We start from the raw sequence: 24,639 nt of genomic DNA, 5'->3' as shown, positions 1-24,639 counted from the left end.
GTCTTCTATTGTGGATTGTCAGTGGGCACTGGACCTAGAATCAACCAGCTGTTCCAAGGAGTTGAGGTGGGCAGTGCATAGAGGACAATCACTTTTTAATGGTAGGAAAATTGGGAATAAGTGTGTATGGTTTTTTTTGTTTGTTTGTTTGTTTTTTGTTTTTTGAGATGGAATCTTTCTCTATAGCCCAGGCTAGAGTGCAGTAGCGTGATCTGGGCTCACTGCAGCCTCTGCTTCTTGGGTCCAGGTTAACCAATTCTCCAGCACGACCATGCCCAGCTAACTGTTGTATTTTTAGTAGAGATGAAGTTTCTCCATGTTGGCCAAGCTGGTCTTGAACTCCTGACCTCATGATCCACCCACCTCAGTCTCCCAAAGTACTGGGATTACAGGTATGAGCCACTGTCTCCAGCATATGTATAATTTATTATATCCCAATCCCACCCCCAAAGCTGACTCCTCCAAATTACTGAGCCATCACTCAGATTCAGAAGTTCGGCTGCAACTTAAAGCAGATCTGAGTTTTTCTTGTCAGTGCCCCATATTTTGAATATGAATGTTGTCTGTCATATGAGTTTCTATCCAGTACCCTGCCTCACTTCTGGCAGAAATAAAATCTGAAGAGGTGGCTTCTATTTGAAAATGTTTAGATAGTGTAAGAGGAAGAGCATCACAACTTAGGACATCTAAAAAAACATGTCCTGACAAACCAAGGCTTTTTATATCAAAAGCCAGACTTCTTATTCACTAGAGGATTCCCTACTGATTTCATTTTGAAAGGAGCCCTTCAGTCTTTGGGCTGTTTTACAGATGGTATGGGGCCAGCCTCACATCCAGACAGTTGAGACTGTGACCTAGGGGGGATTTCAGGCAGACTGAGGCTGACCCCAATGCTCCTGCCCACCTAACTCTTCTAACCCATCCCTACCTAAAATCCCACCTTTGCAGCCTCAGCCCATAGTTTAAGGCTTTGATGATGAAGTTGTAGGATGCAGACATCCGCCAACAAGGGGGAAACAGCACAGATTAAAGAGATAGAAGACGACTGGATGCCGTAGCTTATAGCTGTAATCCTAGCACTTTAGAAGGCTGAAGCAGGAGGACTGCTTGAGGCCAGGAGTTTGACACCAGCCTGGACAACATAGATCCATCTCTACAAATATTAGCCATGCATGGCACACATGTAGTCAAGGCCAATTGAGAGGCTAAGGCAGGAGGATCGCTTGAGCCCAGGAGACTGAGGCTTCAGTGAGCTATGATCACACGACTGTACTCTAGCCTGAGCGACAGAGCAAGACCCTGTCTGAAAAAAATGCTAAAAAAATTTTTTTAGCCGGGCGCGGTGGCTCAAGCCTGTAATCCCAGCACTTTGGGAGGCCGAGGCGGGTGGATCACGAGGTCAAGGGATTGAGACCATACTGGTCAACATGGTGAAACCCCGTCTCTACTAAAAATACAAAAAAAATTAGCTGGGCATGGTGGCACGTGCCTGTAATCCCAGCTACTCAGGAGGCTGAGGCAGGAGAATTGCCTGAACCCAGGAGGCGGAGGTTGCGGTGAGCCGAGATCGTGCCATTGCACTCCAGCCTGGGTAACAAGAGCGAAACTCCATCTCCAAATAAAAAAAAAGAAAAAAAGAAAAAAAAAATTTTTTTAATATATGGAGGTGACCAGGTGTAGTGACTCAACGCCTGTAATCCCAGCACTTCAGGAAGCTGAGGCGGGCGGATCACTTGATGTCGGGAGTTCGAGATTAGCCTGACCAACATGGAGAAATCTCATCTCTACTAAAAATACAAAATTAACCAGCCATGGTGGCACATGCCTGTAATCCCAGCTACTGGGGAGGCTGAGGCAGGAGAATCACTTGAACCCAGGAGGTGGAGGTTGCAGTGTGCCAAGATCATGCCATTGCATTCCAGCCTGGGCAACAAGAGCAAAACTCTGCCTCAAAAAAAAAAAAAAGAAAAAAAAAGAAGAAAGAAAAAGAAAGCACTTAATCCCGCATTTTATATAAAGGGAAACTGAGACCCAGAGTGGGGAAGGCTATTGCCCAAGGATACTCAGGCTGTCGGCAGCAGTGGGTGTGAGACCTGGTTTCCTGATGCCCAGAGAGAAAAGTGCCTTTCAGAGACAACAGGCACAATTAACAATTTTTAGGGAACCAAATCACTTTTGAAATATGAAAACTGAAATGGCTGAAAAAAGAGAGAACATTTTCAAAATGGCTTTCTGACTCTGGGTAAACAGTAACCACATTTTTTTTGCCTGTTGGAGGCCTGGTTTTTAATCACTCCACAAGCAGTTTTCATTTCTGTAGTAAAATTGCTTGTGGTTCTATTTAATTTGTTTCTGCAGGAGCCAGCTTTGGTGAAGATCTCCGAGGAGCTGGCGGGCATTTTAGCACAGCACGCACAGCCAGTCAATGAGAAACGGTTCCCGACGTGGAGGAAATTCCTCCAAACATTTCTCAGTCAAGGTAAATAAGACTGCAAAGTTTCTATTGAGGATTAGTCTACACAACCTTGGATTCTAGTTTTGGGTCAACTGGGGCCAATTTAAATACTTTGCGTCTCCTGTGTTGGTTTAGTAAAGAGCTCCTACAGTTTTCTTTTTTAAATGTTGCCTAAATATTTATCTTACACCCAGCCTCTTAAGTAAATAGGAACCTAGCATGCCAAGCATGGCATGTGGAGTTCCAGATCTCAGGCCTTTTTTTACACCACAAACTCCTCCCGAGAGATGGGCTTTGGAATCAGATTACCTGGGTCTGGACCCCGTCTATGAGCTTGAGCAAGGTTCTTAAACCCGTCAAGGCCCGGTTTCCTCACTTGCCTACCTTGCAGGGTCATTGGGTGGACTCAATGAAATTCGGATAGGAAAGTTTCTACCACAGAACCTGACACAAAATCATCTTTAATAAGTGTTAGTTTCAGGGCCTGGCATAGTGGCTCACGCCTGTAATCCCAGCACTTTGGGAGGCTGAGGTGGGCAGATCACAGTTTCAGGAGATCGAGACCATCCTGGTCAATATGGTGAAACCCCGTCTCTACTAAAAATACAAAACTTATCTGGGCATGGTGGCGCATGCTTCTACTTGGGAGGCTGTGGCAGAAGAATTGCTTGAACCCGGGAGTTGGAGGTTGCAGCGAGCCAATATCGCAACACTGCATCTCAAAAAAAAATAATAATAATGGTTTTTAGGGGGTCAAATCGCTTTTGAAATATGAAAACTGAAATGGCTGAAAACATTCAGCCTGGTGACAGAGTGAGACTCCATCTCAAAAAATATATAAAGTGTTAGTTTCTCCTTCTGTTTTCTAGGAGAGCAGAAATGTCTCAGTTCCAATTCTGAATACAGCATTTTCAAACAAGGGTTCGCTACAGTCCAGGAACAAAGCAAGCCTGCATGCCTTTCCTCCTCCTCCTGCTCCTCCTCTTTCATCTTCGTTTCCTAACAGCATTGGGTGGTCCATGAATGAGGGAATGAATGGTGAATGATGCCTACCTGCAGTCTCAGAGGTCCCTGTGGGGGTGCTACACAGGGGCACACCCATGCCACAGCCCTCACTCTCTAGGAGGTCACAGTGCAAGACAGCTATTATATTCCTACCCAAATGCACCAGAAGAGAGGGTTAGTGTAACAGACCGCAGAAGGCATCTTTCCACTACTGTCAAGTGATAATAATAGCAGCATTAATCAATAATGGTAAGATAATGTCATGTCAGATGATAACAGCAGTAGCAACAGCACAGTGATGATAATAGCACAATGATGATAAAATAGTGAGTTTAGATAGTGCTTAGGATGTGCCAGGCACTCTTCTAAGTATATTAACTTATTGAAGCTTCCTAACAATCCTGTGAGGTGGGCACTATTATCACCCTCATTTTATAGAGGTAGAAACAGAAGTACAAAAGATTAACCCCAAATCACTCTGCTAACACATAGAAGAGCCTGCTAAAAGCTACCTCTGTGCTGCTCCAGGAGTTTTGAGCAGAGCCAGTAGGTACATTTATCAGGGCATATCTTAGCTCAGTGTATGAGAGAAGATTAGAAAGGACAGATCTGTTGGTTGTTGGGATACACTGGCTGGGCAGGGTGTACTGGACACCCTGTTAATGAATTATTTAAGCAGATGGCAGTCGTCTAACAAGATTGCTGAAAAGAGAATCTTTGCGGAGGACAGTTGTGCTAGACAGCTTCCAATGTCCTTTCAACTCTAAAATTTTGTGATTCTATAAATTTCCACGTGTACCCACTGACAGACAAGTCAAAGTAAAGAAAGTCAACCCCATGCATAAATGGAAGAAAATCAAGTAGCTACCACACACAAAAAAAGAACAATAATAAGGTGTTTTTGTCTTTGTTTTTTTTTGTGTGATGGAGTTTTGGTCTTGTTGTCCAGGTTGGTGCGATGTTGGCTCACTGCAACCTCCGCCTCCTGGGTTCAAGCGATTCTCCTGCCTCAGCCTCCTGAGTACCTGAGATTACAGACATGCCACCATGCTCAGCTAATTTTTGTATTTTTAATAGAGATGGGGTTTCCCCATGTTGGCCAGGCTGGTCTCGAACTCCTGACCTCGTGATCTGCCCACCTCAGCCTCCCAAAATGCTGGATGTACATGCGTGAGCCACCATGCCCAGCCTAATAAGGTTTCTTATAAAGTTATGTGGGGAAGGCTGGGCATGGTGGCTTAAGCTTGTAATCCCAGCACTTTGGGAGGCAGGGGCGGGCGGATCACAAGGTCAGGAGTTTGAGACCAGCCTGGCCAACATGGTGAAACCCCGTCTCTACTAAAAATACAAAAATTAGCCAGGCATGGCGGCACGCACCTGTTAACGCCTGTAATCCCATCTACTCAAGAGGCTGAGACAAGAGAATCGCTTGTACCCGGGAGGCAGAGGTTGCAGTGAGCTGACATTGTGCCACTGTGCCCCAGCCTGGGAGACAGAGCAAGACTCCTTCTTGGGGAGAAAAAAAAAAAAAGTTATACGGGGAAGACCATGATGATCTCCAGGCCCGTCCAGGTTAGGGTATTAAGAAGTTTCCAGATCTTCCAGCATCAGCCTGCGAAAGCCTTCCCCCAAACTATTTATTTTCATGAGAGCTGTGTAGATGAGAAAGGCTTTCCCAGCAACTATCTCATCTGAGCTAATATAACCACAGCTAAGCCTTCACCTTTACCTCCTGTCCATATTTATCCTGTTTTCTCAGCCATGCTTATTTATGGAGCGCTGTATAAGCTTTATTAACTCAATTTTCTTCATGAAGAGACTGTAGGTCAGAGATGGGAGGGACTTGGGCAACAGAACCAATAATTGGTAAATGGAACACAAAGTTAGATCCTACAGTTTTAGCACATTTTAATAGCTGGTTCTTGAAAGTCATGTGTTTTCAAAGCTTCTGTCTTTCTCTCAACCCAGTGCAGACAGCAGGCCCTGCATCAGTGGTGCCTGACTGCGCCACGTTGTTCCCCAGGTGTCCCGACTCTAAGGTCAGCATCTCCCTCCCTCCAGCTTCCACCATTGCCTGTTTCATTCCATTTATAGTCTCTCCAATGTGCTTATGGCCACAAAATGTGCTACGGATTTGATTTCTAAACTGTCATAGGTTTATATCAAAAGCAGTACTTTTAAATTTTAATTTTAATCTTTTGAGATAGGATCTCACTCTTGTCTTACCAGACCAGAATGCGGTGGCACAATTATAGCTCACTGCAGCCTCTGCCTCCCAATCTCAAGCAATACTCCCATCTCAGCCTCCTGGGTAGCTGGTACTACAGGCACACACCACCACGCCCAGCTAATTTATTGTTTAAAATGTTTTTGTAGCGACAGGGTCTCACTTTGTGGCAATACCATTTTCAGAAGAGGAATTAATTGCTTTGAGTGGAAAAAAATAACAATGAAAAGGTTATGGTCGTGATGCTGAGAAGATAGTATAAATAAACTTCTTTGAAATAAAGTACCCAAGTAATCTCGTAAATTACAGATGATAGTCTGTTTCCACTGAAGCACTATCTTTCAAAACATAGGTGACAGCTAAGCCACAAAGTTAACTAAGACATAGAGACTCACTAGGTTTTTTGCTTTTGTAGATTTTTGTCATTGTTATTTTGTTGCATTTACCTTGCTAAATCCCCCAGTGACTGGTATTTAGGTAGAGCATGCAAGAATAGGCCTCATTTGAAGAAAAGAATGTCTCCAGCCAACCAAATAGAAAAATTAGGGGTTGAATATGTACCCTCCAAAATCAGTTTTCCTTCTGAAACTTGGTGTTCATTAGGACTATCTCTTACCAAATTGTTAGACATTTAAGGAAAGTGTTTTTTGTTTGAAGTAACAGATGACTGTGTTTGAGAACTGCTCATTTTTTTTCTTTGTATGCTGTTCAAAGTCTGTGGCTTACAACTATAGGCAGAGGTCACACTTATGCCAGCACATTTGTGAAATACGAATTTCCCAGCCCCCAGCACATTTGTGAAATACAGGCCAAGTTTCTCTTAATGCTGTCGGGTTCTAGATGGCACCTGTCTATGCAACACTTTGTTTTTACCTTTAAGTTATCCAACTCTTTACAAATAATATCTTAAATTTTTTCTCTACAAAGAGGACATATACAGTAAGATTTGTAAGTTGGGCCTAAAAACAGAAGATTGGGGCTACGTGATGTTCGTAAACACGACTGAGATAGCCCACAAATTAGGCAGAAAAATGTTGTTGCTGTGGTTGAACGTTGGACTTGCCTCTATGATTTTGGCCATTCAAAGCAACAGATAAAATGTAATAAATTATAAAGCTCCCATTACCAGCAGAGAGAGCATACGTGTTCTTCAAACACAGCAATATCTCTTGGTTCTGTATTTTAAAAACGTTTCATAACTAGCTTTATATATGAGTCCTTTGGCTGACGTGATGGTCAATATTCTCTCTTCCTGCAAAAAGCCCAAACCTGTGAAACCTTCAAAAAGCAGTGAAGTTTACCAAAAAGAGCACATTGGTCATCAAGATGCCAACTGTGGACTCTGGGCAATTAATTCTCCATGAGGGATTTGACTGTAATTCTTGCATTCACTGTTGAATGAATTTTTGGGCATAGACACAGTGATCTTCACGGTGTCTTCAAATTATAATCAGAGTCAAAACTCCCATTCATTGAGCCCTACAATATGCCAAGGGTTGGGCTAAATACTACAGATACATAGAGTATCTCTCAGATTCACAAGGATCTAATGAGGTAGGCTTTATTATACCCATTATTACAGACAAAGAAAAATAAGTTCAGAGAATGTAAGCTGCTTGCCCAAAGTCTCCCAAGACATGGCAGATGCAGAATCTGAGCCCAAGTCAACCAAAGCCTAGGTGCTTCCTTCCTGCTCCAAATAGGCACAGTCCCTGTGAATGTGTCCTTTTACCTACTCCATGTTTTTCCCACCAGGGGGTGTGATCGAAGCGTTCCCACCTACAGATAGTGTCACCAACCTGACAGTGGACATGTTGATAGAGCCCAATGGGAAAATCAGCGTGCTGTCAACAGGGGACCAGCTTCATGCCGAAAGCCCCTTCATCTCCTCGGGTACCACCATGCCTCAGACCTCAGTGGATCCCCAAGTTCTCATGTATTTGTGCCTCCAAATTGGAAAAGCCTGCAAAATGAAAGATGTGGTTGGTTACTTTTCTATAGATCTGGTGACTTTTATTGACCCAAGCACCTTGCAACAGCAGGTAAGTTGAATGGATGCCACATGAAATGCTAAAATATGTAATGACTCTGTACCCTGCATACCAGTGCAACAGGGAATATGAGGGCTCTTCTAAAATTCACTGATTCTCTGATGAACTAGCTCTAAATCCAACACCTACATGGCCCATGCAAATCCAAGTGAGACTGGGCTTTGTGTTTGGAAATACAGGGCCAGAGTTGTCTCATTCAGAGACAGTTGGAGTTAAAGAATAACTGAGGCTGTGTGCAATGGCTCATACCGGTAATCCCAGCACTTTGGGAGGCTGAGGCAGGCAGATCATTTGAGCTCAGGAGTTTGAGACCAGCCTAGGCAACATGGCAAAACCCTGTCTCTACTAAAAATACAAAAATTAGCTGGGTGTGGTGGGAGGCACCTGTAATTCCAGCTACTTGGGAGGCTGAGGCAGGAGAATCACTTGAACCCAGGAGGAGGCAGAGGTTGCAGTGAACCGAGATCACACTACTACACTCCAGCCTGGGTGAAAGAGTGAAATTCCATCTCAAAAAAAAAAAAAAAAAAAAAGAGTGACTGAAACTTATCCCTCACAGTTCACAGCTCTGTTGATTAGGCCCTCAGTTCTGCCCATTAGTTTTATGCCTATGTATCATGAAACTATTTTATGCCATCCAGGGAGTGAACCTGTCTAGAGCCTGTTTTAAATAGAAAATCAGTCACTAGAAAGGAGTTAAGAGTTCACATTTATGTTCCTTTTCTTACCAGTTTTTCACCCACAGCTTAGATTGTCTCATTTTTTTTTCTTTAGAAAACGTATCAAGAGATACTTCAGAAATATCAAATGGTCTAAATAATAATATAATCAATATCATGGGCCCCTGCCCAGCTTAAGAAACAAAGTGTGGTCAATGCCACCTGCAATCCTGTGTGCTCCTTGCCAAACATATGGCTCTTCTTCCTCCCAGAGGCCAGGAGGAATCTACCGTCTTATACTTGGGGTTTTGATTCCCTTTCATGTCTCTATACTTTCCACCGTACATGGATACACCTGAAAATAATGTAGAGTTTTATTTTGCATGTTTTTAAGCATTTTGTAGCTTATGACATTCTATCTATTATTATTTTACTGTATGCTTTTATTTATTTAATATTCCATTTGTGAGATTCTTCATGTGCATAGGTATGGTGCTGAGATATAATATTTAGGATAAATGATCTTTAACCTTTTTTACTTTGCTTTACCCCCCTGAAAGTATAATGTTCAACTTCACTACGATTTCGCTACTCAGGAGGCTGAAGTGGGAGGATCACTTGATCCCAGCTCACTGTAGCCTCAACCTCCCACCTCAGCTGCCATGAGCTGGGATCGCATCACTGCACTCCAGTCTGGGTGACAGAGAGAGAACCTATGTCATTTAAAACTTGCATTTAAAAATGTTCAGTTGCTCCTCTCTTAGTGCTGCGTGTCCAGACCTCTGTCTAAAAGGCGAAGTGACCTCCTGGCCTGCCTCTCTCAATAGCCTCTAGTCATCAGCATTGGAAATGGACTTTAGTTGTTTTAGGATCGTTATTTTCAGTTTTACAGTTCTCCCTTTCAGTCAGATGATGGTTTCAGAGTGAGAGTTTATGTTTTTTGGCAGTTTTCAGCTTGTTCAATAATCATTTTCCATTTGCCTTCCTGGACCCTCCATTGGTTTTACATTCTGTTCTAAGGCCTGTATATTGAGAGAGAAAAGGACAAACTGAAGGTCATTTGGAAATCTCCCTGTGGTGGAGGCAGGAGAGAAACAACGCCCCCTGGGGAAATCTGAATGCCGGGGATGCAGGGGGAGGAGAGCCAGGGGAGGCTGCCCTCCCCAGATATTTGTCATAAGAAAGAAAGGTTGGCTGGGCATGGTGGCTCATGCCTTTAATCCCAGCACTTTGGGAGGCCAAGGCAGGCAGATCACTTGACCCCAGGAGTTTGAGACCAGCCTGGACAACCTAATGGGACCCCATGTCTATAAAAAATATAGAAAAATTAGCTGGACATAGTGGCATGCGCCTGTAGTTCCAGCTACTCAGGAGGCTGAAGTGGGAGGATCACTTGATCCCAGCTCACTGTGGCCTCAACCTCCCACCTCAGCTGCAGTGAGCTGGGATCGCATCACCACACTCCAGTCTGGGTGACAGAGAGAGAACCTGTCTCAAAAAAGAAAAAAGGCTGGGCATGGTAGCTCATGCCTGTAATACCAGCACTTTGGGAGGCCTAGACGGATGGATCGCATGAGGTCAGGAGTTCAAGATGAGCCTGGCCAACGTAGTGAAACCCCATCTCTACTAAAATACAAAGAAAAATTTAGCCGGCTGTGATGGCAGTTGCCTGTGATCCCAGCTGCTCGGGAGGCTGAGGCAATAGAATTGCTTGAATCCAGGAGGCAGAAGTTGCAGTGAGCCAAGATCATGCCACTGCACTCCAGCCTGGGTGACAGAGCAAGACTCCATCTCGAAAAGAGAAAGAAAGAAAGAAGGAGAAGGGCTAAACCTGTGGTTCCTGAGACAATAGGAAGGACGGAACTATGGGGACAGTTGACTTGTGGTTTTTATTTGAGTTTGGTATGAGGAAACTTGCACACAGCAGTCAAAAGGATGTTCTCCAAACAAAATGCCAGTCCTTCCTTGGGCTTATCACCCTTCCAGGCTTCTGGCAGAAAGGTCCCACCCTTGACTTTGCTGGTTCCTGGCCAATCTTGTCTCACCCTAACTCTCCCTCTATTTTGGTCTGGTCCATCCACACAGCCTGTCTCATTCCCACTTACTTATCATACGCCCTCTGCCATGAGGACTTGACACGTGCAGTTCCTCCACCTTAAATGCTCTTGCCTTTTCTTTTGACCTGCTTAGCCACCTTCCCAGCCATCATATTTCAGCTCAAGCCATATTCACTGAAGCCCTTCCTGACCTTCCTAAGTCAAATACCCCTTTTTTAGATTTTCGTATCATTGTGTAGCTCTTCCTCATACCACTTATCTCAGTTACAACTTTAAACTTATTTGCATGACAGTTTGATTCATATTTGTCTCCTCCTACCGATTATAAGCTCTTTTAAGTACTGTTTCTTTTTGCTCCCTTACTGTATTCTCAGCATTTACATCTGCCCTGGCACAAAGTGGGTATTCAGTAAGTATTTGTTGAATGAATGAATGAGCAATGGAGGAGTTCTAGCAGATGCTGGATGGTGTTTCTAAGGCTTTTGAAGAAGGAACTCAGATCGTCATTGGATGAATGGGATAGATAGATATTAGATTCTCTGATTTTGTCATACTATGAATTCCCCTTGTCCCTTCCCATAAATACTTCAGTATGTGATTATTTGTGTTACAGTTATTGACAGAATATTGGAAGAAATTCTCAGTGACCACAACAAATGGTGTTTCTACATTAGCAAAAGAAGTATGTTTGTTCTCTGTATATAATAGATTATTTGCAAATCACTGGCATATTTTCTAGCCATTTTGCAAGTGGTATCACTTCAGAAAAGACCTTTATTTTTTTTCTAATTGGCATGCCTTGTAATGCCAGTGAAGCAACTGACAGGCATATTATCAAGCTCTCATTTTTTGTTAGTCTTAACAGGTTAAAATAAATTTTGTTTTATTCAGCATTTCTTTGATTATTAGTGAAGATCCACACCTCTTCATATGTTTGTTTGCCCACTTACATATCTTTTCTTAACTGCCTAATCATATCTTTTGTGCCATTTAAATTAGACTGTAATACAAATGTTAATTTGCTGGAGCTCTTTGCATACTGGAAACGGTTACTCTTTGTTCTACATCTTGTAAGTACCTTCTCTCGGATTGTCATTTGTGGCTTTCTCCTCTCTCTTTTTATTTTTGGCCGTGTTTCTTCACCATAAAAAAATTACTATTTCCTCCTTTGTAATTGATTAGTAATATTTTATAGAAAGGTGTTCCAAGAGTTCCCCAATAGTGTACTGTTTATCAAATTCCACTCAGAACACTTAGCATCTATTGCCAACTTTTTCCTGAATCCACTACCACTATGATAGTAGTAATTTTCTAATTCTGTGGAAAATTTTCTGGTAAATTTTTGTGTAGAAATTTCTGGCAATCTACTGCAGGAAGCTATTTTCCATCTCCACCTTTCATTTATGTCTGTATGTCTGTATGTATTTATGTCAGCATGAACTCATAAGTTTCTATTTTATTTAATGGATTGTATTTTGATACTTTGATCATTTCAATGCCCAGTTGTTCCAGATTTGGCCAGTGGGAGACCCTTCAGGGTGTCTCTTGTGTCCTTTTGACATGTTCTCATCATTCTTTGAGCATGTCTTACTTTCTGACATGATAAGATGTTCCAGGCTTATTTTTTATTTTTCTTTCCCCAGACCTAGGATCAACCCAGAAGCCCTGTAAGATCTGGGCTCTTAGTGCTGTCATTGCTTCTAGAGTGTCACTTCTTCTGAGACCTCTTGGTGGACAGAGCTAAGTACATGTATTACATATGTACAATACAGACACAGAATTATACACACATATATGCATAGAAACACACATGTACATATACACACATATATGCATCTATAACTATTTCTGTATCAGTGTTTATATTATAAAACCATGAGTTCCTGCCAGCATCTTCAATTTCAATCCAGCACCTCAGGGTTCTTTCTAGAATCCCCCTTTTGCACACTTAAAAGTAAATGTCTTGATGGACATTCTGCTTACTCTGATTTGGGGTATAATTACAATGTATCCACATTGTATACATGTATCAAAATAGCACATATATGGCCAAAATATATATAACTCTTATATATCAATTTAAAAATATCCCAAAAAAACCCAACCTCAAATCATTATTTTAGCTTACAAATTAAAAAAAAAAAAAAAAAGCTAAATAGAGCTTGGAACATAGTAACTGTGTATATTTACAAAATAAAATCCCAGGCCAGGTATGGTGGCTAATGCCTATAATCCCAGCAGTTTGGAAGGCTAAGGCAGGAGAATTGCTTGAGCTCAGGAGTTCAATACCAGCCTGGGCAACATAGTAAGACCCAGTCTCTGCCAAAAAATTTTAAAAATAAACAAAATTAGCCAGGCATAATGGCACTCATCTGTGATCCCAGATATTTGAGAGGCTCAGGTGGGAGGATTGCTTGGGCCTGGGAGGTCAACACTGCAGTGAGCTGTGGTTGTACCACTGTACTCTAGCCCAGGCAACAGAGACCCAGTGTCAAAGAAGGAGGAGAAGGAGAAGGAAGAAAGGAAGAAAGAGGGAGGGGGGGAAGGGGAGAAGCAAAGAGGGAAGAAAGAGGAGGGAGGACAGAGATCCCAGAAACAGAAAGATTAAGATAGTCTAGAGCAGGGGTTGGTAAAATATGGCTTATAAGCTAAATCTGACCCACCATTCATTTTTTATAAATAAAGTTTTATTAGAACACTAAAAAATAAATACCTTCTCCAACAGTAAGAAGCTTGAGTCTTTATCCCTCAATGTAGTTACTTATTTGCTCAGTCAGTTTATATTTGTTTGACTAATCTCCCAACCACTCTTGCCATCTCCTTTGCCTGCTATATCTGTGCCCTACCCCTCCATGTCTCATGTGCTTGGAACCCAGTCCTGTCATTTATGTTTTATTTGTAATGTTCTTCGTCATACTAAAGTTTCATATAGTCAAATCCAGCTCTTTTTCTTTTTTCTTTTCTTTTTCGTTGTAGAGATAAGGTCTTGCTATGTTGCCCAGGCTGGTTTTGAACTCCTGGCCTTGAGCCATCCTCCTGCCTTGGCTCCCCCAAAGTGCTGGGATTACAGGTATGAGCCACTGTACCTGGCCTCTAACTCTTCTTCTAATTTGCTATATTACCTTGATCTTACCACTTTCTCTCATTTTCAGTTTTCTCAGCTGTAAAATGAGCTGAGCTTATTTTGCATCTCAGGTAACCTGCAGTTCAAAAAATTCATTCTTTTAATAACAGTGTAAAGTACGTATTTTCTGTATCAGCAAATTCAAATTTTAATAATATCCACTTTTTAAAATTTATCACCAGGAAATAATCACAAAGATTTAAATATACATATATTAATCACATCATTATTAAGAATAGGAAAATATTTCAAATAATCTAAATTCCAACAATAGAGATTTTTTCTTTTTTAAACAGAGTCTCACTCTGTTGCCCAGGCTGGTGTGTAGGGGCATGATCTTGCCTCACTGCAACCTTTGCCTCCCAGGCTTAAATGATTCTCATGCCTTAGCCTCCCAAGTAGCTGGGATTATAGGCATACAATACCACGCCTGGCTAATTTTTGTATGTTTAGTAGAGACAGGGTTTAGCCATGTTGGCCAGGCTGGTCTCAAACTTCTGGCCTCAGGTGATCCAGCTGCCTTGGCCTCCCAAAGTACTGGGATTATAGGCATGAGCCATCGTACCTAATCTCCAACAATAGAGAATGTTTAAAGCAAATTATGATAGACCAATGAAATTGAATACTATGAAGACATTAAAACTAATGTTCTTAAAGAATATTTAACAGGAAACTTTATAGAATAGATAAAGGTAAAAAGCAGATCACAAGCAATATATGCAGTATGATAATTTCATAAAAAGAAAAAACAGGCCGGGCGTGGTGGCTCACGCCTATAATCCAAGCACTTTGGAGGCCAAGGCGGGTGGATCACCTGAGGTCGGGAGTTCAAGACCAGCCTGACCACCATGGTGAAACCCTGTCTTTAAAAAAAAAAAAAATCAAAAATTAAATTAAAAAAAAAAAAAGAAAAACATACAAATGCAGAGTTAAAAGAATCTAAAGATATATGCTAAGATGTTATAAGTCATTATTTCTGGACAGCAAGATGCAGGGTAGCAGAGTAATGATCCCGTAAAGATATCCATACCCTAATTCCCCAAATGTATGAACATTATCTTGCATGGCAAAAGGACTTTGCATATTGATTAAGTTAAGGATCTTGAGATGGGAAGATTATCTTGCATTATCCAGGTAGCCCCAATATAATTATCTAGGTCCTTTTAAGAGAGAGGCAGGAGGGTCATAGAGAAGGATTTGAAGATACTGTGCTGCTGGCTTTGAAAATGTAGGAAGGGACCATGAGCCAGTGAATGCACACAGCCTCTAGAGGCCAGAAAAGGTAAGGAAACAAATTCTCTTCTGTAGTCTCCAGGAGGAACGAAGCCCTGCCCACATCTTGATTTTTAGCCCAGTGAGACTTCTGATCTGCAGAACTGTAAAATAATAAATCTTTGTTGTTTTAAGCCAGTAATTTTGTGGCAATTTGTTGCAGCAGCAATAGAGTATTAATATAGAGATTGGTTGTTATTTTGTTCTTTGTGATTTCTGCATTTACATTTTAAAAAGTAAACATATTATAGTCCAGTCTCAGTGGCTTATGCATGTCAACCTGGCACTTTGGGAGGCTGAGATGGGAGGATCACTTGAGTTCAGGAGTTTAAGATCAGCATAGGCAACATAGCAAAACCCCTGTCTCTACAAAAAAAAATTTTTTAATTAGCTGGGCATGATGGTGTGTACCTATATAGTCCCAGCTATTCGGGAGGCTGAGGTAGGAGGATCCTCTGAGCCTGGAAGATGGAGGCTGCAATGAACCATGATTGTGCCACTGCATTCCAGCTTGAGCAACAGAATGATACCCTGTCTCAAAAAAATTATATTTCTAATCAGAAAAAATACAAGAATAATAACAATAAATTTGTATAGAATGTTAGAGTTTGCAAAGCACTTTCACATACATGAGCTAACTCACATATACACAGGTCTTACAATAGACATGGGAAGCAGAAAACTGAGCTGACTGCATCCATTTCAAATTCATGCCCGCTGGCCCCAGCTGAGCCCCATAATTTACCATGCGGACATGGGAAGGGCAAAGGGGACTAGGGGGCAAGGCAAAATAGATAAAATGACAGCATTGCATCAAGCACAGTCCCGCAATTGTGAATCAACTCCAGATAGGAAAGTGGAAAATCCTCTGTAGACCTAAGGAAATGAGAACGAGGTTCTAGCAGAATAGAAGAACAGCTCTGGAAATGGAGGACTTCAATATTGGAAGCATCGAGCAGAACACAGGGTCAGTTTGTAATAAAGGGAGAAGGGGCCAGTCCCTGGGAAGTGGAGATGGTAGAGCATGGTCTAAGACTACTCCTGCCAATGGATTTAGGGTTTCTGTGCCCTAGACATGGGGAAATTCCAGGCCTTCAGAGACAGCTTGCAGAATACATAGCCCTCCAGAATATGCAGAGCTACAAGGAGCCATGCTGGAGATCTGGCCTTCCCACATCAGGATGATACTATGTGAGGGATCCAAGCAGTAAACAAATAGCAGCAAAAGCAATTTCCAAATCCCAACGGGTCCTGGAGCCAGGGCCAGTGATGAACAGTTTCTAGTAGGTTCTGGGAGGAACATGAAGTACCTACTAAAGGCTTTAAGTTGAGGAAGAGGACATGTTCATTGAACAAACACCTTTGGAGGACCTACTCTGGCTTTCTGTTAGGTGGCGTGGGAATAGATAAATAGCATCTCCCATATCATGATAAAGCTTATTTCATATCCATCATCCCATTTTATTTGCTATACATGCACACAATTGTTTTGTACTTGTATTGATTCATAGGTACAAATACTGCCTCCATGAGATTTTCTAATCCTTTAGAAAATGTACTAGGCCTTGAAATTTTTTTACCTCTTCATGATATCTAATACAATGATATGGTCACATTTGGCCAGCCACCTGATCATTATTTGTTGATTTATGGACTTCTGGAACTTCTAGATGATCTAGATCTTTTGCACTTACTTACTCACTTTTGGGAAATTCTAAACAAAATAAGTGTTTAGTGAGCATCTGTTATGTATAAGCCATTATGCTGGGTGCTAGATAAACTACAGAAATGCAAAAGATGTGGAAGTGCCTGCCTTTAGGGAGTTCACATTGTGGTTGGGAAGATAGGCTTGAAAAATGAGTAGCAAGAAAAGGCTTCAGTGACAACTACGTAGAACAATAAAAGAGACATTAAAAAGGTAATATCAGTTTAACTGCCAAATGATTTTACTACATTAATTCAGACAAGAGGAAGATCCCTTCTATTTGGAGCAATCAAGAAAGGTTTTACAGAGAAGGTGGGATTTGAGCCGAAAGATACTTAGGATATGAGAGGGGTAAGAAACAGGCTGTGAAGGGTGGTGGGAAAAAAAGCACAGAACACATATGGATGAAAATGATGATCTAAGTCTTACAAACCTTATATCGGATTCATCTAATATAAATATACATTTATATAGTAATTCTTCCATTCCGATTTCTCATGTAAAAGTCTCCAAACGAATAGATTGGCAAAGATGCTCTGTATGAAAATCTCAAATTAAAAAGTCCTTTTAGAACGAGATAATGTCCTGGCCAGGCGCGGTGGCTCACACCTGCAATCTCAACACTTTGGGAGGCCGAGGCAGGTGGATTGCCTGAGGTCAGGAGGTTGAGACGAGTCTGGCCAATGTGGTGAAACCCCATCTTACTAAAAATACAAAAAAATTAGCCAGGCATGGTGGCATGTGCCTGTAATCCCAGCTACTTGGGAGGCTGAGGCAGGGGAATTGCTTGAAACAGGGAGGTGGAGGTTGCAGTGAGCCGAGATCGCACCGCTGCTCTCTAGCCTGGGTGACAGAGGGAGACTTTGTCTCAAAAAAAAAAAAAAAAAAAACAAGATTATGTCCTGCATTTGCAGGGACATGGCTGGAGCTGGAGGCCATTATCCTTAGTAAACTAACGCAGGAACAGAAAACCAAATACCACATCTTCCCACTTATAAGTAGGAGCTGAATGATGAGAACACATGAACACATAGAGGGGAACAACACACACTAGGACCTATCAGAGGGTGAGCGTGATCGGGGAGAGGATCACGAAAAATAACTATTGGGTACTAGGCTTAATACCTGGGTGATGAAATAATCTATACAACAAACCCCCATGACACAATTTACCTATGTAACAAACCTGCACAAGTACCCCGAGCTTAAAAACAACAACATTGTTCTTTGTATTTCACAGGAAATTGAAGATATATAAGGTTCATTAACTATCATAGAATTTAATTTAGTCAAACATTTCCTGCCTATATCAGTATTTTTTTAGATTGTAGCCTCTTGTTTCTTGAGAAAAATGGTCATCTGACGTTTACCAAATAAAAGCTTTAGGTGAGGGGAAAAAGGAAAAAAAGTTGTTTTAGTCTGGGCAACATATCAAGACTCATCTCTAAAATTAAAGATAAAAAATTAGCTGGGCATGGTGGCACACATCTGTAATCCTACCTACATAGGAGGCTGAGGCAGGAGGATAGCTTAAGCCCAGGAGTTGGAGGCTGCAGTGAGCTGGGATCACGCCACTACATTCCAACCTGGATGACAGAGCAAGACCCTGTCTCAAAAATAAATTAATTAACACTTATTTGAGATAACTGTGAACTTTGAAACAACAATCTTTATTATGAGCATTGATAGTTACGTTTTTTTTTTTAAAAAGGAAATGAAGGAAAATCCAATCTTTAAGAAGAAGTGATATGAAAAACAGCTACCTGAGACTAGTAATGGCTCTTCCAAAACATAAGGTTAGCTACAGAAAGGAAATGAGACTTGTCACAAACTACAAATTGTGAGGAAAGATGAAAATAGAGGCCCTGATATATACCAGAATATATCCCATAAACTCTGAAAATGATTTCTAAGAGTTTCTAAATACAGCATATCAGCCTAGAATTAAAAGAAAATCTGAAAATATTTTCATTGCAATGGCAAAGGGTTCTGGCCACAGTCTTTCCACTAACTCGTGTGATACTGCAGACAGTTCACTTAATCTTTCTGAGCCTTGTTTTTTTGTTAGCAACTGGTAAATTCCTGCCCTCCACCTCACAGTATGTTCTGAGAGGCTGAGCTGTTCTTATTAAAGGTGCTGTTCTTATTAAATCAAATGGCATAACCACATGTAAAACTGTCACAGGAGCCCTCAGCAGGTTCTCAAACTGTGAGTCGAATCAGAATTGAATTAGCATTATTTTTAAAAGTCACTGAGCATTACCATCATCTCAAAGTGACATATAAGCATCAAAAGTGAATGTATTCATTTCAGAGAGTAGAAAAACCAAAGTCTATAGAAATATCATAATTCCTTCTTGTTCACTGCTGTATACCCAGCACCTAGCACCCTGTCTAGCATATAATAGATGTTCAATAAATATTTATTAAATGAATGAATAAATACTTCTCTCTGAGTCCCCCTCTAGTACTCTCATTTGCAAGATCTCCCTATCTCTGTTTTCAAGATATACAAGGTATTCACCAAGGGAGCTCAGTGAGATTTACTTTTTCTCTTTAGGGAAGGTATTTTATTTATATGGAAGAAGGTTAACAGAGTATATCTAAATTAAAATTTAATAGGCCTTTGGTATAAACAGAAGTGCCTTTTAATTCAGTGTTTTAAAGTGCTATAGTGGGCAGATTGTTAATCACAAGTTAATACCTAGTGAAGGGAAAATACATCCCAAAGGACTTTGAAGCAGTAAAGTAAAAGACCTTCTCCCTTTAAAAGGTCTGCATCTTTGTGTCAATGAAAGAGACCTGTAATATGCAAGTAATAGTAATGGTGATGGCAATGACGATGACTTCTACATTAAGCGCATGGGCAATGATGACAAATTTTTCCAGTGAAAATTGCAATTCTGTTTCTTAACACTGATGATGCAGGTAAACTAGTGGCCAGCTTTGCTATATATATATTAACATTTGTGACTGTCCTTAAATGTTCGGTTAACTGCCCTTACATTGTGAACCTTGACATTGAGAAGTATTGAACCCAAGCCTAAACATCAGCTCTTGGGTAGAATTTTGGTTGTTCTACATATAACAGACCTAGTTCCTCTGTTTACATCAGTTGTTCCCCCAGGACTTCTGCAAAAGATGCCCATTCTCATTACGGAACTCTTTGCTTCCTTTCAAATAAAACCAAGACACCTCTCTGGACTTTGGGATCTTTAACTTGAATCACCAGAAACATGGCCGGGGCTAGGAAAATCTGGGCACTCACACTGCACCCTGCTGTCTTCAGCAAGTATTACATTTCTGCAGGACTCAGGAGGGCAGGAGGTAGGAAAAAAGGAAAAGGCTCCCTACTAACACCAACAAAGACCATAAGATTCTTCACCTATGAGCATTTGTAGCTTGCCCCAGCATTCCAAAACAAAGCTGAAAGTTGTTCCTACTTCCAGCTGTCACCTGTGGTCAAGACTTTTTATGTGCTAAATTTTCTCTTGCAAAATTGTCCTTCCCCCATCCCAGCTTTACTGAGGTATAACTGACCCAAAAAAGATATTTATTTAAGTTATACAGCATGATATCTTGATACACATATACATATATATACACTGCGAAATGATTACCACAATCAAGCTAATTAACATCATCATCATCTTACATGGGTGTGTGTGTGTGTGTGTGTGTGTGTGTGTGTTCAGAACTTAAGATCTACTCTCAGCAAATTTTAGGTACGTACTATGTGATTATTAACTATCATCACCATGCTATACGTTAGGTCTCCAGAATTCATTGACCTTATAACTGAAGGTTTGCATCCTTTAACCAGCATTTCCCCATTTCCCCCACCTTCCAACCCCTGGTAATCCCTTTTCTACTTGCTATTGCTATAAGTTTTGTTCTTTTGGATTCCACATGTAAGTGAGATCATGCAATATTTGTCTTTCTGTGTCTGGCTTATTTCAATTAGCATACTATTCTCCAGGTTCATCCATGTTGTCATGAAGGACAGAATTTCCTTTTTTAAGGCTAAATAATATTCCAATGTGTATATACACACGTACCACAATTTCTTCATCCTTTCATCTGTCATCAGCTGATGCTTATGTTGTTTCCAGGTCTTGGCTATTATGATTAATGCTGCAATGAACATTGTGGTGCACATATTGCTTTGAGATTTTATTTTCTTTGGATATGCACTCAGAAGTGGAATTGGTGGATCATACGGTAGTTCTGTGTTTAAATTTTTGAGGAACCTCCATGCTGTTTTCCACAGTGGCTGTACTAATTTACAGTCCCACTCACAATGGATAAGGGTTCCCTTTCTCCATAGTCTCACCAACACTTATCTTTCGTCTTTTTGATAATAGCTATCTGAAGAGGTGTGAAGTGATATCTCATTGTGGGTTTGATTTGCATTTTCCTGATGATCAGTAATGCTGAGCACCTTTCATATACCTGTTGGCCATTTGTATGTTTAAAAAAAAAAAAGTCTATTAAGCCCAAGTATGGTGGCTCATGCCTGTAATCCTAGTACCTTGGAAGGCCAAGGTGGGCAGATTACTTGAGGCTAGGAGTTCGAGACCAGCCTGGCCAATCTAGTGAAACACTGTCTCTATCGAAAATACAAAAAATTTGTCGGGTATGATGGTACAAGCCTGTAATCCCAGCTACTGGGGAGGCTAAGGCACAAGCAATGCTTGAACCAGGGAGGTGGAGGTTGCAGTGAGCCAAGATTGTGCCACTGCACTCCAGCCTCTATCTCAAAAAAAAAAAAAAAAAAAAAAAAAAAGTTGGCTGGGCAGGGTGGCTCATACCTGCAATCCCAGCACTTGGGGAGGCTGAGACAGGTGGATCACTTGAGATCAGGAGTTTGGGATCAGCCTGGCCAATATGGTGAAGTCCTGTCTCTACTAAAAATACAAAAATTTGCCAGGTGTGGTGGTGTGCATCTATAATGCCAGCTGCTCAGAGGCTGACACATGAGAATCTCTTGAACCCAGGAGGCAGAGGTTGCAGTGAGCCAAGATGGCACCACTGCACTCCAACCTGGGTGACAGAGCAAGACCCTGTCTGAAAAAAAAGAAGTCTACTCAGATCCTTTGTCCATTTTTAAATCAGATTATTTGGGTGTCTTTGTTATTATTGAGTTGTAAGAGTTCTACAAAATTATCCTTAATATTCATTTTAACTTGATTTTTACCGGTAATGTAAATGTTGGAGTGGTAAAGTACGGGTAATTAGCTTAAGGCCTTGCCTATTTCTTAAGACCACCCTGAATCACCCCCTCCCAGCACATGGCACCCTGATTGCTTCTCTCATTGATCATATCCACAAGACTCTCCGGAACACATGAGCTTGGTGGCTCCATATTCAATAAATGCATTATCGAGACCCTCTGAAGGAAGCAGACTGTTCCTGCAGGACCTGGGAGATAACGCAAATACTGTGAGTGCCCCAACTGTTGAATTAGGAAAGGGAGACCCTCTTCTCCCAAACACATACCCCTCCCCCGGAGAAGCTGAAGGTCTGTTTGCAAGAGAAGTTTCTCACTTTACCTGAAGCTGAGTCAATTTAGAGATCTGAGCAAAATACAGGGATAGAGGAAGCAGCAGAAAGGCCCTGGGAGCTCGCTGCATGCCCTACTAGCCCATTCCTGCCTGGTACCACAGGGATCCAACAGGACAGTGGCCAGAGGTAAACCGCCACAGTGAGAAGGAATTCTATAGCTGAAGTTTGTAACAACTTGAATGGGGCAAGAAACCCCCTGGCCAGAACTCAGGGAAGGGTGCAAATCGGGTATGCAGACTTCACAGGCAGGGAAAGAACCAAGCCCTTTTCTTTCTAGCCTGGGACAAGTTTTGAAGCCCATCTTGCCTTCTGCCTTGGAACAGACTCCGGGCTGTTGTGGGAAGGCATGGTGGGAGTGAGACCAGCCCTTTGGATTGCATAGGAGCTGGGTGAGGCCTGTGACTGCCAGGTTTACTCCACTTCCCTGACAACCTACATGACTCAGCAGAGGCAGCCATAATCCTTCTAGGTGCATAACTCCAGTGACCTGAGAACCTCACCCCCATCTCCCACAACAGCCGAAGCAAGAGCCACCCAAGGAGAGTCTGAACTCAGACATGCCTAGTCCCACCACCACCTGATGGTCCTTTCCTATCCACCCTGGTAGCAGAAGACAAAGGACTAATCTTGGGATTTCTAGGGCCCCACCCACCGCCAGTCCCTCTCCACATTACTACAGCTGATGCTTTCTGGTAGGAGGCCAACCAGACAAAAATAGAGCATTAAACCACCAAAATTAATAACCCTCATGGAGTTTATTGCACCCCCCACCTGCCACCTCCACCCAACAGGTGCTGGCATTCACAGCTGAGAAACCCATAGACGGTTCACATCACAGGACGATATGCAGACAACCCAGAGTACCAACCCAGAGCTAGGTAGACTCAGTGGGTGGCTAGACCCAGAAGAGAGACAACAATCACTGCAGTTGAGCTCACAGGAAGCCACATCCATAGGAAAAAGGGGAGAGTACTACATCAAGGGAACACCCTGTGGGATAAAAGAATCTGAACAACAGCCCTCAGCTCTAGACCTTCCCTCTGTCAGATTCTACCCAAATGAGAAGGAACCAGAAAATCAACCCTAGTAAGATGACAAAACAAGTTCTCTTCAGCACTCCCCAAAAATCACACTAGTTTACCAGCAGTGGATTCAAACCAAGAAGAAATTCCTGATTTAACTGAAAAAGAATTCAGGAGTTTAGTTATTAAGCTAGTCAGGGTGGGACCAGAGAAAAGCAAAGCCCAAATGCAAGGAAATCCAAAAAATGATACAAGAAACGAAGGGAGAAATAGTCAAGGAAATAGATAGCTTAAAGAAAAAAATGATCAACAATTCAGGAAACATTGGACACACTTTTAGAAATGCAAAATGCTCTGTAAAGTCTCAGCAATAGAATTGAACAAGTAGAAGAAAGAAATTCAGAGCTTGAAGATACGTTATTCAAATTAACCCAGTCCAACAAAGGCAAAGTAAAAAGAACAAGAAAATATTAACAAAACCTCCAAGAAGTCTGGGATTATGTTAAATGACCAAACCTAAGAATAATCAGTGTTCCTGAGGAAGAAGAAAATTCTGAAAGCTTGGAAAACATATTTGGGGGAATAATCAAGGAAAACTTCCCCAGCCTTACTAGAGACCTAGACATTCAAATACAAGAAGCACAAAGAACACCTGGAAAATTCATTGCAAGAAGATCTTCACCTTGGCACGTTGTCATCAGGTTATCCAAAGTTAAGATGAAAGAAAGAATCTTAAGAGCTGTGAGACAGAAGCATGAGGCAACCTATAAAGGAAAACCTATCAGGTTAACAGCAGTTTTCTCAGCAGAAACCCTATAAACTAGAAGGGGTTGGAGACCTATCTTCAGCCTCCTCAAAAAAAAAAATATTACCAGCCAAGAATTTGGTAGCCAGTGAAACTAATCATCATATATGAAGGAAAGATACAGTCATTTTCAGACAAACAAATGGTGAGAGAATTCACCATTACCAAGCCACCACTACAAGAACTGCTAAAACGAGCTCTAAATCTTGAAACAAATCCTGGAAACACATCAAAACAGAACCTCTTCAAAGCATAAATCACACAGGACCTATAAAACAAAAATACAACTTAAAAAGCAAAACCAAAAACAAACCAAAGTACACAGGCAAACAAAGCACGATGAATGTAACTGTACCTCACATTTCAATACTAAAATGGAAGGTAAATGGCCTAAATACTTCACTTAAAAGATATAGAACCGCAGAATGGATAAGAACTCACCAACCGTCTACTCCTTGAGGAGATAAGGACTCACATAAACTTAAAAGGATGGAAGAAAGCATTTCATGCAAATGGTTACCAAAAGTGAGCAGGAATAGGTTTTCTTACATCAGACAAAACAAACTTTAAAGCCACAGCAGTTAAAAGAGACAAAAAGGGACATTTTTAAATGGTGAAAGACCTTGTCCAACAGGAAAATATCACAATCCTAAACATTTATGCACCCACCCCTGGAGCTCCCAAATTTATAA

The 24,639-nt window shown here is 41.5% G+C and overlaps 1 protein-coding gene across 3 annotated transcripts in view; it reads left to right on the top strand.

Annotated features, from left to right (window-relative positions):
• The window catches only part of IQCH (IQ motif containing H), a 267,605-nt gene that overhangs the window by 185,916 nt on the left and 57,050 nt on the right, over positions 1–24,639 (top strand). For all 3 annotated transcript variants that reach the window (XM_074392752.1, XM_074392750.1, XM_074392751.1), the window contains 2 exons: positions 2,359–2,479; positions 7,443–7,729. In XM_074392752.1, coding sequence (XP_074248853.1) covers positions 2,359–2,479; positions 7,443–7,729 — 408 coding nt within the window. The remainder of the gene's footprint in view (positions 1–2,358; positions 2,480–7,442; positions 7,730–24,639) is intronic.

This window comes from Saimiri boliviensis, chromosome 2, assembly GCF_048565385.1.
Source record: "Saimiri boliviensis isolate mSaiBol1 chromosome 2, mSaiBol1.pri, whole genome shotgun sequence".
Lineage (NCBI taxonomy): Eukaryota > Metazoa > Chordata > Mammalia > Primates > Cebidae > Saimiri > Saimiri boliviensis.
The sequence above is the reverse complement of the archived record's forward strand: the minus strand, read 5'-3'. Positions and strand labels throughout refer to the sequence as shown.